Source organism: Sturnira hondurensis, unplaced genomic scaffold, assembly GCF_014824575.4.
Source record: "Sturnira hondurensis isolate 20B ecotype Veracruz unplaced genomic scaffold, ASM1482457v3 Scaffold0013537, whole genome shotgun sequence".
NCBI classification, from domain to species: Eukaryota; Metazoa; Chordata; class Mammalia; order Chiroptera; family Phyllostomidae; genus Sturnira; species Sturnira hondurensis.
The window spans coordinates 3150302-3164183 of record NW_028086168.1 but is presented as its reverse complement, the minus strand read 5'-3'; the positions used below and the strand labels follow the sequence as shown (position 1 = coordinate 3164183).

Genomic DNA, 13882 nt, shown 5'->3' with positions numbered 1-13882 from the left:
TTTGGACCCCTTAAGATCTTAGTTTCTACATCAAACAGGCTTAACAAGAATTTTTGTAAAACCAAGACTGCCCTGTCTATGAAAGGATTATCCAGTGTCTACAATTTTTATGTTGTGGGGGTAGGTGGGTAAAGAAGATAATTTTGAGGAAGAAGGATTCTCCCTCTGGCCACAGAGGGTAACACTGATTTAGCATTAAAGAAGCACTTGAAGACCTTGGACTCAGGAAAGTGGAGCCCACACTTGAGCCACAGTGAAATGCAGGGTGTGGACGGTCCCCAGATGACATTCCTGTTGACATGCAAGGGGGAGACTGGGCCACATGAGGAGGTATCTCATCAGCATTAAACTGGTATTCAGGGAGGTGGCAGAAGCTCCTGAGCCACCTGGGAATACTGATGGAGCCAGCGGCTGCAGTGTACCATCCCACCTTCAGCAGAGGCTGGGCAGACTTACTCTGCAGGCATTGGAAGTATTGCAGTGATGTTCTGGGGGGGCGGGGGAGGTTGGACCATTGTGCCTTATTCTGCCTGAGCTCTGAAGGCCCGATTCACAGCGTGAGGCATTGGAGAGGCCCTTAGACATGGTCCTGCACAGTCCACTTAAGGGCTACATGCTGGTCCTGAGAAGCACCATCCAGTTCTTATTCTTTCTCCCCCCTTTCTCTAAACTTTATACAAATTGCACCCTTCTGAGAACTGTTTTTTTCAGACAGTGCTAAGTTGATTTCTTGTAGCTTTCTTTCCTATTGGTTATTCCGTATGGCTGTGTCCAATGACTACACTTAGGGTATTTTCAGGATTCCTTAGGCATACGTTTTCCGTCTTGCACATTGACTAGGTATAGGCAGGGAGTTAATTTGTGGAGTAACAAGTGTCACTCTCAGACATTCCTTACAGTTCTGAGAGTGTATTATAATAACAGTCTAGTTGTGGTTAAGAACGTTTGGAGCCCAGACAGCCTGGGCGGGATCCCAGCTCTGCCATTCACCAGCCGTGTGATCCCAGACAAGTTATTTAACCTCTTCATGCTTTGGTTTCCTCACATGCTTGTTCTGGAGATTCACTGAGATAGTCATACGGATGTTAACCGGTGCCCGGCACATGCGAATATTCAGTGTACTGAGTGGGGCAGAAGCAGGTTTACAGTCGTGAGTATGTGAAACAGTTTATTCATGTATTATTGTTTATTAATCATTGTGTTATTTTTCATACAAACCACTGTGAACCTCCTTTTGCACCACCCTGTGTGCAAGCTATTACTCTCATTACTGTCTAATTATTTGCAAAGTGTCAGGAGAACAGGTTAGAAAGTAATAGAGTTTATTCTATATTCGTGTTTTAACTTAATTAGTATTTCTACCTCTCATGTAATGACTGTCTAGACTTACTATAGGTGACATTTGTTATAGGTCTAAGAAAATCAAGGATCTAGACTTACTGGTCAGTTTAGATAAGAGAAGCAGACGAAGGCTCCCCTTCTAGGCAGGGAGAGTGAGTCAGGGAGAGGAAATGTCTGAGAAGGTGGGGGGAGTACTTGCTGAGATGGGCTTCCCCCATCATAGGAGCATTGGTTGAGGGCATTTACCACAACCCTGCCCACCTTTTCTAGGCCTTGTCCAGGTCCCACTTCCTGCACAAAGCCCCTTGTGTAAATCCCCGCCTGCACTAATTGCTTTGGAATTTCCATAGTCCATAATGTCAGCACTATCCTGGTAGCCCTGAGTTGTTACCTCACTTGTGCTATTGTTTATTATTTTTATTGGGTGACTTATCTCCCTATTTGGACAAAAGCTTCCTGGGACCATGCACTGAGCCTAGTGCCTTACACATAATGGATTTAAGCATTGTCATTTGTATTCTTTTAAGGATAAAATTGCAAGTACTTGTGTTAACATCTGTGAGTGTGTGTGTCTGTGTGAAATACATTGTGTATAAAATATTTAGCTTAGGGGTATCAGGTATCCACTTCATTTTCAGAAGAAGTACATTCCATAATGCACTTAAAAGTCACCCTTAGAAGAAAATTTACAGTAGGCTCCATTTTTCTGGCACGGTTTTGGAAAGGCGTAGTGGTAGGATGGTAAGAGCTCAGGCCTAAGAGAGGCAGAACTGTGCCAAATGCCATCTCTGCTACTTAATAGCCATATGGCTCTGGGCAACTCAGCCTCTAGGAGCCTCCATTTAACACATTAGTAAAATCTACCTTGCAGAACTGTTATTCGCAGTCATGTCCTTAGATAATTTGGGCCCCAAACGTAGTAAAGTCTCAGATAACAATAGCTATTTAACAGGTCTCTGACATTTTTTAAAAGCCTTTAGAAGATTGGAAAGGTTACATGAAGAGAGTTTACATTATTTTGACCAAATCCTTTGGTTTTCTATAGGATAAATCCACTAAAATCTGACACCTGAGCCCAACACTCAAGGATCTATCCCATTTTATCTTTTGCTGTCAAAGCTTCCTCCTTGGCTGTAGTTGGAAGACACTTGGTCTGGCACATCCCCAAGCCTCAGAGTTACTGTCTCTCACTACAATGCCCTGTATTACCACCCAGCCCCTACCTGTTGGACAAACCTTAAGTCATGTCCAGCCTCTCAGCACCTCCTGCCCCACTGCACCTGGCTTGTGTTTATACCAAAAAGAAATATACAAAAAAAGTGCAGTTTTTAAAAATATCCACCACCCAAGATAAGAATGGAACACAAGCAGTACAAGCTCCCTTTTTGTCCCTTCCCCATCCCAGCCTCCCTCTCTGCTGGAGAGAAATCGTATCATGAAATTTACATTGCCTGTAGTTTCCTAGTCTTTTAACAGTACTTTTCTTGTTTTATTCTTATGTAAGTGGATCTATATGTATTCCTATTTGAATTTGTATATATTTTTATCAGCATAATTTAAAAATCCATTCATTTGCTATGAAATGCATATTGCCTTAAAGCTTCATTTTCACTACTTCATTTTCACTACTATATTGTATTCTTTGATACGAATATACTAGAAGTTGTCCTTTAAAAAATAGAATATGAAGGACCAGGTCATGTAATTTGGAATTTAGTAGATAGGACAGGCACAGAGAGCCATTTAAAGTTTTAAAGAAAGCTTTTGAAATTGCATGAGAGAAAATAATTCTGGCTAATTTTTTTTCCAGAGAGAGAAAGGGAAATGCAAAGACATGTGATCCTCCCCCTCTCAGGCCTCCCCGTTCAATCAGCTGAAAAGGTGGTCTGTTTCTAGGAGAGGAAGTGATGGAAACCTAAAAAGTCAAAAGAGCAGTTATAAAGTGGGAATGCTTAATGAACTGATAATCAATAAATATTTTTGAATAAAAAATAAAATGGATAAATAACCATAAAACATCAGTGACATTCAACAACAAGCACGTATTTCTTGCTCATGTGTTGGCAGATAGGCTTGGACAGCTCTGACCATCTCCTGGGGTTGGAGCCTGCCCACAGGTTTGACCCACCTCCATTCACACATTTTGTTCCGCTGGAACAGGCAGGCGGCCCAGGCCGTGTTCTTCTGCTGGCAGAGCTTGAAGCTTCTCAGAGAGGGTGAACAGAAACAAACTGCTCTTTTTAACTCACAGTCACTTCTGCCCACATTCGTTTGGCTAAAGCAAGTCTTGTGAGCCTGCCCCACATTGGTGAGGCAGGAAAACATACTCGCTCATGAAGACTGAGAAAGGAGTGGACACTTGCTCAGCAGAAGTTTTGCCTAACATATGGTCATTGAGTTGTTTCCAGTTCACACCCATTTCCCAGTGCTGCTGCTGTGAACATTTTGACTGTGTCATCTCCTACACATATGCGAGAGTTTCTTTAAGGTACATGCCCAGGAGCTGAGTTTCCAGGATGTAGAATGTGAGCATTTTTCAACTTGAGTAGATAATGTCAAGTGGTTTTTTAAGTGGTTGTACCTTTACTATCCACCATGAATTGATGTTTTGGTTGTTGCACTGATCCATTGAACTTTTGAATTTTTATGTATATTTAACATACAGTTTAATAACTTATTTTTTAAATTCTCATCCAAGGATGTGTTTTTTTATTTTTAGAGAGAGAAAAAAAGGGAAAGGAAAAAAGAAACATCAATTGATCGGTTGCTTCCTATATATCCCCTGACTGGGGGTTGAACCTACAACCTTTTGGTGCACAGACAACACTCCAGCCGAGCCATTCAAGCCAGGGCACAGTTGAATAATTTAAAAAGCATTTCTAAAAATTTTTCAGGGAACTCAGTTTCCTTTCCAACCATGACTGCAGGGTGGAGGGTACACTATTAAGTCTACAGCATGAAATGTTGCTTATGTTCCTGTTAGCACTCAGAATCTACTAACCATTTCAATTTTTGGTTTTTTGGCAGGTTTGGTGCAAATGCCAAAGTTGTGCATTTCCTGGGACAAATCAAACCATGGAATTACACTTATGATGCTAAAACGAAAAGTGTCAAAAGTGAGTCCCATGATCCCACCATGATTCACCCAGAGTTCCTCAGCCTGTGGTGGGACATCTTCACCACCGACGTGCTACCGCTGCTTCAGCAGTTTGGCCTTGTCAAAGATACCCAGTCCCTAAACATGGTAGGTTCTGCTTTGTTCTTTCACGTAGCTTAATGCATACCGGTAGACAGGGAGTATTTGGTGGTATTTCAAACAAAGAAATAAGATTTTTGTGGGTAGAAAACAGTATCCATCTTAGAAGGGAGAAATGTAACCAGCAAAGACTAAAGCAAAAGTAAAGTTTGTAGCAGATTTTCTTAGAACATAAGAAAGAGTTTTAAAAGTTTTACTATACCCACATATTGTAACTAAGAAATTCTTAACCCATTGTCCTGAGATAATTCTAAAACAGTGATTTGTAAAAATGAAGAATGCTACATTTTATGTTTTAGAAACTGCAAACATTTAAATACACCTGTTTTGGTTTTTTTCTCTGTGCTCAGAAAAATGAGTTGTCAGTGAAAATTACAATAATATGAACATATAAGCAAATATTTTTCTAGGATTATCTTGATTTGCTGTGTTTGTACTCCTATATGGCTATGTAGGATCTTTGAAAAAGAAATCTTACAGGAGGAAGATGACATGTTAACATTTACAATAACAAACTGCTTAGACTTATTTCTGACTTTAAAGGTCTTCCTCTGAAGTTTGTTCTTTTGGAAGAATTGGAAAAGGATAAGAAATTACACTTTTGGGAGGTAGAAGAGGGTAAAGGGAGGGTAAATGGTGACAGAAGGAGCCTTAACTTCGGGTGGTGAACACACAATAAAATATACAGACGATGTGTTATACAGAATTGTACACCCGAAACCTGTATACTTATGTTAACCAATGTCACTCCAATAAATTCATTTTTTAAAAAATAATTAAACCTACATGTTACATATTAAGCTATAAAGAATACAACTGAATGGGTGAATTATAATCATGATAGCTGATCCATTAATTCCCTTGCTATAAGAGAATATAAGGTTGTAAGAGATACTTCTCTTTGCTCTGGTATAAATTTTAGCCATTTCACTTATTAGCACTTGTACCAAAACACGAGGAGAAAGGGAAAAATAACTCAACACTTACATTCTTCCTCAGTTGGTTTATGCGGATCCTGAAATAACATCTGAATGGTACTTGGAACATTGTCTGACAATAGTTAAGTGCTTAAGAAAAGTTAGCCATTTTTATTTAAACCTTAAACTAGTCTATCAGGTATTATTGGTAATATCCCCTTTTTATTTTATTTATTTATTTTTATTTTTTGGTAATATCCCCTTTTTAGATATCAAAATAAACCGAGGCTTAAAGAATTATATAACTTCTCTTAGTTATATAATTGACTAGTCAGTAGCAGAACTGGGGCTCAAATCAGGTCTGAGAAACTTATCCTTATGAAAAATATTGTGAACAGAAAACTCTGGAAGAGCTTCCCATTGCAAGTTGGAGGCAAAGCCAGGGCTAATCCAAGGGAAGGACTGATGTTGCCTTAGCTGTAACACAGTCCCATGGAATCCACCCCAGTACCTTGGAGTTCCCATATATTTAAATGCATACATACACACACAAACGTCAGAACAGGTCAGAAATTTTGTTCTGCCAGTTTCTGTCAAAAGCAATATTTATATGTATTCATCTGCATTTTTATCTGCTGAGATTTCCAGTGCCTTCTCACCTCAGGTCTCTTTGAAAGATGGCTTTGATATTCCTTTATGGCACAGTTGAAGTTAATTGTGTATCTGTATGTGATGGGAATCTAACATAGAGTAGGTTTGCTCCATTTCCTGCACATTCACTTTGTTGAATTCTCAACCCAAGGACTGAGAATTATGAACCAAGAAAGGTGAAGATGGGAATTGAAACAGTTCAAAACTAAGCTAATTAAATTAGCAGAAGCTACAAGAATAGATGCTACATGGTAATACGCTTGAACAGGCATATGAGTTTGGTGCATGGTCTTAGACCGTTTAGCTCTCTCTTTCATAATATGACAACTTATGTAAGTGGTGTGGCTCTCTGGTTAGGTCCTTTCTGAAGCTTAGCCTCTAAGGTATCATTTTGTTTAAGTTCTCAACCTTTCTGAGCCCACACAGATTGAGAATTTATCATGAGACTTGTGTTCCCTTGTCCATCCGTCTTACACTTTCTAATGAACTGTTTGCAGCTTTCAGACTTGGTCTATACACTGGCTTTCTCTTGTGGCTTCTGTAGAAAGGTATGCAGAACTTAAACATAACCCTGATTACTTTGTTCTCCCAATGTTTTCACTCAGTCAAGAAGTCTTCATTTCGTTAGGGAAAAAATCATATGACCCTTGTATTTCTGTCTTTTTTGTTGTTGTTGTTTCATGTAATACTTTTCAGTTTTTGCTACTTTGCATGATAATTCACCCTGGTTTTCTCACCTTCTTCAATTTATTGCATTCTTTGAAACAGTCTGATTTTCAGCTCTCAAGGAGTCTCTGATTATGCTCTTTTTTCTAGGAAGATGTCTCAGGAGCCATATCACATCTGTCCCTTGGGGAGATCCCGGCTACAGCACAGCCTCTTGTATCCTCAGAAGAGCGGAAGGAGAAGTGGGAACAAGGCCAGGCTGATTACATGGGAGCAGATTCCTTTGACAACATCAAGAGGAAACTTGACACTTACCTCCAGTAGCAACACTGCCATTTTTCCGTGGACACACACACACTTCACAGGCACTTTTTTTTGGAGACTTAGGATCTAGAGCTAGGTCTGTTATGGTCGCTAAAGGGTTTTACTAAAATTCATCATGTAAGGGGTTTTTGTAGGACAACACATGAGAACTGGACAGAAGTTATCAAGTAGCTATGTTGTTAAATGGACAGTATTCGGGTGTATTTTTTTTAACCCTAGGCTTATTCAGCTAATGTTTCAGAAATTCTCAGTTAAGCCAATTGCCAACTTATGTGGTGAGAGAAACTCAATCTTAAACTATTGAGATGGCTATATCAGCTCTTAAAATGTGTTAAGCCAGGTGCCAAATCAGTCTCTCTTCAAATGAGACACAGTATCTGTCTCATGCCTGCGTGTTGTACCTTCACTAGACGTGCATTTGAGAATTGTCCGGGGGCTGCAGAGTGATTGTAATTCTGCTTTGAGGTGAAGACAGCCTGTAATAACATTGCTGAGTGATTCATAGACATATCAACAAATGACATTAACCCATTTCTTTCCTAGTCTTAGTGTCTGAAGATGTTCACCAATTTTCCATGTACAGTGAGGCAGCATGCTAACATGCTTTTGTTCAGTTCTGTATATCTGAAAACAGCAGTGTGTTCCTTGATGGTCCCTGCAGTGGCACCTTGTATGAAAAATAAAGATTTATCACCATCTCGGTTGTCTGATTTAATTAAGGATTCGCAACCGCCTTGAAAAAATGTATTGGAGAATTTTTCATAATTTGTAGCATTTGTCAGTATTTCTAAAACCAGTATAAAACTTGATACTGGAATATATGTTTTAAAATGTGGTTTCCAGATAGCTAAGTAATTAAATTCAGTGTTCTCTCCAGTGATGGGGGTGGATCTGAGAGACAAAAGTGAAATCAAACTTATCTAATCTGTCACCCACATTGCATCTCCGTATCAAACAGGTCTTCGGATTTAGAGTGTTGTGACCTGAAAGGCGTCACAGGTTCATTGTCAGTCTGAAGAGGCAGGATAATCTTTCAGGGCTGTTAGAGTCAGGACTGGCCCCCACTGTCTTCTAGTGTTTTGACCCATGACTTGTAACTGATAGAAGTTTAAAGCATATTCATTAAATGTACAAATGATTCTAGGTTGCAAGGATGGCGAGCTAGGGAACAGTAGGATGCAAAATAACATTGTAAAACTAAAGTGAGTATTCAGAAGTTACTCTATTGAAGAAAACAGGAGAGAACACCATTAGAAAAATAAACTTTAGAGGTTTAATTAGGCAGAAACTTGCCATGGCTTTTATGACTTAGCCTTCAAGGTCACCCTTCTTTATTTCCATGATGTCCTATTGGTTAAACAGGTCAGCCCTATCAATATGGGTATAGATGAGTATACAGCAATATGGAATCCTGGAGGCAAGAATGACCAGACCGCTTTGGGGGCTGTCTACCACAAGAGTGCAAGAAGAACCTATGGAATTAACTAAAATTGGAAAATGCTAAAGTATTTCTGAAGGAAAAATAAGCTATAATTATTTGGACTGGTGGAGAGTGAGTTGCTGTGATCTTCAAGGACATGAAGCATTGCCAAAGATTTCAGTTTATCCATGTGTCAGGTGCTGTACTCCCAAGAACCTCTGCTCTTCCAATAAGAATCCAGTGCATAGAGATGGCTAAACAGAAATTAATGTCATTACAGTGTAATCTGCAAGTCATACAAACAAATGAGCCTTCATTTCTAGATAATTTCTAGGTATAATTTCAAAGTTCATTTCAGCTCTGTTGCTTCCACAATACCAATGGTCAAAGGTAACTGGTTTCAAGGAAATACATGAACTTACTCTAGACATAACATCTACCAAAGTATTCAGTCACCTTAGTTTCGCATCAAACACAATTTGAGCTGACATACGTGTTTATGACAGACACCACAGAATAATTCATTCGACAAGCATAAAGCACCTACCATAGCACACATGCGATGGGCATTAGAAATACAGGACTGTGCAAGATATAATTCCTTCTAGTAGGAAACAAACCAAAAACAATTACAAATGAGGCCGAAGTGCACTGGCAACATTAAAACAGGCAAAAACCCAATCTTGGGGTGGTCAGAAAAGACCTATAAGATACTGATTAAGCCAGAAAGGTGCTGAGGTAACCAGAGAAGAGGGGAGAATATTCCCTTAAAAGGGAACTGTAAGCAAAGGCCTGATACAGGTAAGAACTTATTGGAAGTTAAGGGTTCCAACATAATGGAGAGGTAGGAAGTGGTTTCATAGGCAAAGGTAGGGCACTGACTTTGATTCTAAATTCAGTAACGATTGACATTTCAACCATATAATTTACACACAAATTTTTTATTAAAGAGAAATTATAGATGCACACAAAAGGAAGATTATAAAGAACACTGATCACCCACCTTCAATTGTTTCATCTATATCCCCACCAAACTTTTCCCTGCCTCCAACCAGACTATTTGGAAACAAATCCAATATAAGAAATAATCATATGAAAAGTTGCCATATATATCTTTAAGATACAAGAACTTAAGGACATTATCACAGAAAAAAAAATTCCAAAGGCACCATTATTTTTTGTTCAATTTCCACTCTATTTTTATCAGGATCCAAGTAAAGGCCATCCAGTGCAATTGGTTGATACATCTGGTAAAATCTGTTTCTTCCCCTCCTTTTTTGTTTGTTGTTTCTTTGCAATTTTTGTATAGGAACCAAATTATTTGTCCTGTAGTCTTCCACATTCTGCATTTTCCTGATTGCAGTTTGACATGTTTCCCTGTATTAAGGTGTGGTATTTTAGCAATACTTAAAAGATTTTATTAGGGGAGAGGGGGAGGTAGGGAGAAAGAAACATTGATCGATTGCCTCCTGCACACATCCCCCACCAGGGACCAGGCCCGTGACCCAAGCATGTGCCCTGACTGGGAGTCTAACGGTGGCCTTCTCCTTTACAGAACACCCTACCGAGCCATACTGGCCAGGGCTTTTAGCAATACTTAATAGTGTTAGCTACTTCCAAATCACTGGTTCCCTTCTTATATTAACTGCTACTGATGATCATTACCTAGGTACATTATTGCATTAGGGATTTTAAAATGGTAACATTTATTAGCTGAAATATTTCTATATAATTCCATTTATCAATAATTTGGTTATCCTGAGGATAGACACATGTATATACACATGTATAAATATATATATATATATATGTATCCATGCATGTATGTATATATATGCTGTCATTTTACTGTTCATATTTTTTATCTTCTTTTTCGTAGATAAGTCCCTTGAACATTTCATATAATAAGGGCTTGGTGATGATGAACTCTTTGAACTTGACCTTATCTGAGAAGCACTTTATCTGTCCTTCCATTCTAAATGAGAGCTTTGCTAAATAAAGCAATCTTGACTGTAGGTTCTGCCTTTCATGACTTGGAATACTTCTTTCCAGCCCCTTCTTGCCTGCAAGGTCTCTTTGGAGAAATCAGCTGACAGTCTGATGGGAACTCCTTTGTAGGTGATTGTCCCTTATCTCTTGCTACTTCTAGAATTCTCTCCTTCATTTTAATCTTGGGTAATTTAATTATAATGTGCCTTGGTGTGTTCCTTCTTGGGTCCACCTTCTTTGGGACTCTCTGAGCTCCCTGGACTTCCTGGAAATCTATTTCCTTTGCCAGATTGGGGATGTTCTCCTTTATTATTTGCTCAAATAAGTTTCCCACTTGTTTCTCTTCCTCTTCCTCTTCTGCAACCCTATAATTTGGATGTTGGAGCGTTTAAAGATATCCTGGAGGTTCCTAAGCTTGTCCTCATTTTTTTGAATTCTGTTTCTTCATTTTTTTCTGACTGGATGTTTCTTTCTTCCTTCTGGTCCACACTGTTGATGTGAGTCTCAATTTTCTTCCCATCACTATCGGGTTCCTGTACATTTTCTGTTATTTCACTGAGCGTAGCCTTCATTTTTTTTCATCTAATTTGCAACCAAATTCAACCAATTCTGTGAGCATCCTGATTACCAGTGTTTTGAACTGTGTATCTGATAGGTTGGCTATCTGTTCATCACTTCATTGTATTTTTTCTGGAGCTTTGATCTGTTCTTTCATTTGGGCCATTTTTTTTTTGGTCTTAATTGACCTGTTATGTGCTGAGGGGCGGAGCCTTAGGAGTTCACCTGGGCGAGTAACCCAGGTTGCTGTGTTGTGATGCTGTATGTGGGGGAGGGGTCCAGGAGGGAACAGTGGCATTTGCTCTGCTCTCTACTGGATTTCAGTTGCTTCCTCCACTTCCCACAAGCAAACTGGGCCTTTCTGATGCTGATTCCCGTGTGGGTGAGCTTGTGTATGTTCTCGGACCCTGTGGGTTTCTCTAATGAACTCTCCTATGGGCTGGGAGTTTCTCCGACTGCCACCTCAACACCCACGGGTGTTTTCAATCGGTCATTTGAGGCTTTATTGCACCTCGCTGGGACCCTGGATTGCGCAGTCCATCTGCTCCCCAGTTGATTCTCCCAGTTTCTCTGTGTACGAATGTGGAACCACCCAGTCCAAAATCTGCCGCATTGCTGGGTCTGCCTGCTGCTGCTTTGCCCATCAGCTGCGGCGTTGCCCACCCACCTCCACAATCCGCTGCCTCACTGGGTCAGTACACCAGCCACTGCTTTGCCATGAGTCCACTCTGCCCAACTGCCTGTCTCTGCCTGGCTCACTGGTCTGGATGAATGTGTCTTCTTTAATTCCTTGGTTGTCCGACTTCCATACAGTTCGATATTCTGTCAGTTCTGGTTGTTTTTTAGTAAAATGTGAAAGATTTATACAATCTGAAGAGAAACCAGAGTATAGTTCTGGTTCTTTTTTGTTTTTAAACTGTTGTTGTCCTTCTTTTGGTTGTTTAAGGAGGCACAGTGCGTCTACCGACACCTCCATCTTGGCCGGAAGTCTGAACTAAGGTAATATTTCTTTTCCTTCTCTGATCCACCAAAGATATGCTTTAATTAAGGTGAAATATTAACTTTTCCATGAAAAGTTGTATAATTATACTGCTAAATCTTTTCCAGGGAGCCCAAAATACAAAGGGTTACTTAGTAAAACGAGTGAAAAGGCAAAAATAATTCAGATTACAACATACATTTCTGGAGGTGATCAATATATACTTATATTTTTATCCTTGTGAACAATAGTGGATATAATATTCTTTTGCTGGAAGGCAAATGTGCCTGCACAAAGGTCAGGTCCATGTCTTTGATCTATCATTCATATATAATGAGAACATGGATGTTCATCTTAATTCTCCTTAACACCTCTATCTGCAAGCAGCATGTGGACCATTCCTCATGAACTGTTTGCTTTCAACTATTAATCCCAGTACAATTTTTTTAACCTACAATGCACTATTAGGAAATAGCTCTTTTCTCCCCTAACAAAAAGGGTAATTAGTTAAAGGATTCAGAAAGCTGTGTCCTGGTTAATTGTATCTGCCTTTATTTTTTTTTTAATATAATTTTTATTTAATTCTTGTTCAAGTACAGGTTTCTGTCTTATATTCCCAACCCTGCCCGCCCCCCGCCCCATGCTCCCCGTCTCCCTCCCCTTTCCACCCCCCACCCTTAGTTATTGTCCATGTGGCCTTTATACTTGTGCATGTGAGTCCATTCCCTTTTCCCCTATGATTCTCTCCCCTCTCCCCTCTGGACCCTGTCAGCCTGTACCATATTTGAGTGTCATTGGTCGTATTTTGCTTGCTTGTTTGATTTGTTTAGATTCCTGTTAATGGTGAGATCATATGATATTTGTCTTTCACCGCATGGCTTATTTTGCTCAGCATTATGCTTTCCAGTTCCATCCATGATGTTGCAAAGGGTAGTAGTTCCTTCTTCCTTTTTGCAGCATAGAATTCCATTGTGTAAATGTACCATAGTTTTTTGATCCAGTCATTTACCGATGGGCATCTAGGTTGCTTCCAACTCTTGGCTATTGTGAATTGTGCTGCTATGAACATTGGGGTGCATAGGTTCTTTTGGATTGGTGTTTCAGGATTCTTAGGATATACTCCTAAGAGTGGAACTGCTGGGTCAAAGGGCACGTCCATTTTTAGTTTTCTTAGAAAATTCCATACTGTTTTCCATAGTGGTTGTACCAGTCTGCAATCCCACCAACAGTGAACTAGGGTCCCCTTTTCCCCACAACCTCTCCAGCACTTGTTGTTTGTTTCTTTGTTTATGATAGCCATTCTGACTGGTGTTAAGTGGTATCTCATTGTGGTTTTAATTTGCATCTCTCTGATAGCTAGCGATATCGAGCATCTTTTCATGTGTCTCTGGATCCTCGGTATGTCCTCCTTGGAGAAATGTCTGTTCAAGTCCTCTGCCCATTTTTTAATCAGGTTGCTTGTCTTCTTTGAGTGGAGTCGAGTGAGTTCTTTGTATATTTTGGAGATTAAACCTTTATCTGAGGTATCATTGGCAAATATGTTTTCCCAAACAGTTGCTTCTCTTTGTATCTTGATACTGTTTTCCTTAGCCATGCAGAAGCTTTTAATTTTGATGAGATCCCATTTGTTTATTCTTTCCTTTATATCCCTTGCTCTAGGGGACGTGTCAGTAAAAATACTGCTGCGTGGAATATCTGAGATTTTCTTGCCAGTGCTCTCCTCTAGGGCTTTAATGGTTTCATGGCTGAACGGTAGGCTATTAAACAACGAATGGGTCAAG

General features: G+C 39.7%; 1 protein-coding gene across 1 annotated transcript in view; it reads left to right on the top strand.

The window, feature by feature from the left end:
• The window catches only part of GYG1 (glycogenin 1), a 32288-nt gene extending 24436 nt beyond the window's left edge, over nt 1-7852 (top strand). Inside the window, exons 6-7 of the mRNA XM_037061856.1 lie at nt 4369-4585; nt 6982-7852. Coding sequence (XP_036917751.1) covers nt 4369-4585; nt 6982-7155 — 391 coding nt within the window. The 3' untranslated portion in view covers nt 7156-7852. The remainder of the gene's footprint in view (nt 1-4368; nt 4586-6981) is intronic.
• The last annotated feature ends 6030 nt before the right edge of the window (nt 7853-13882 follow it).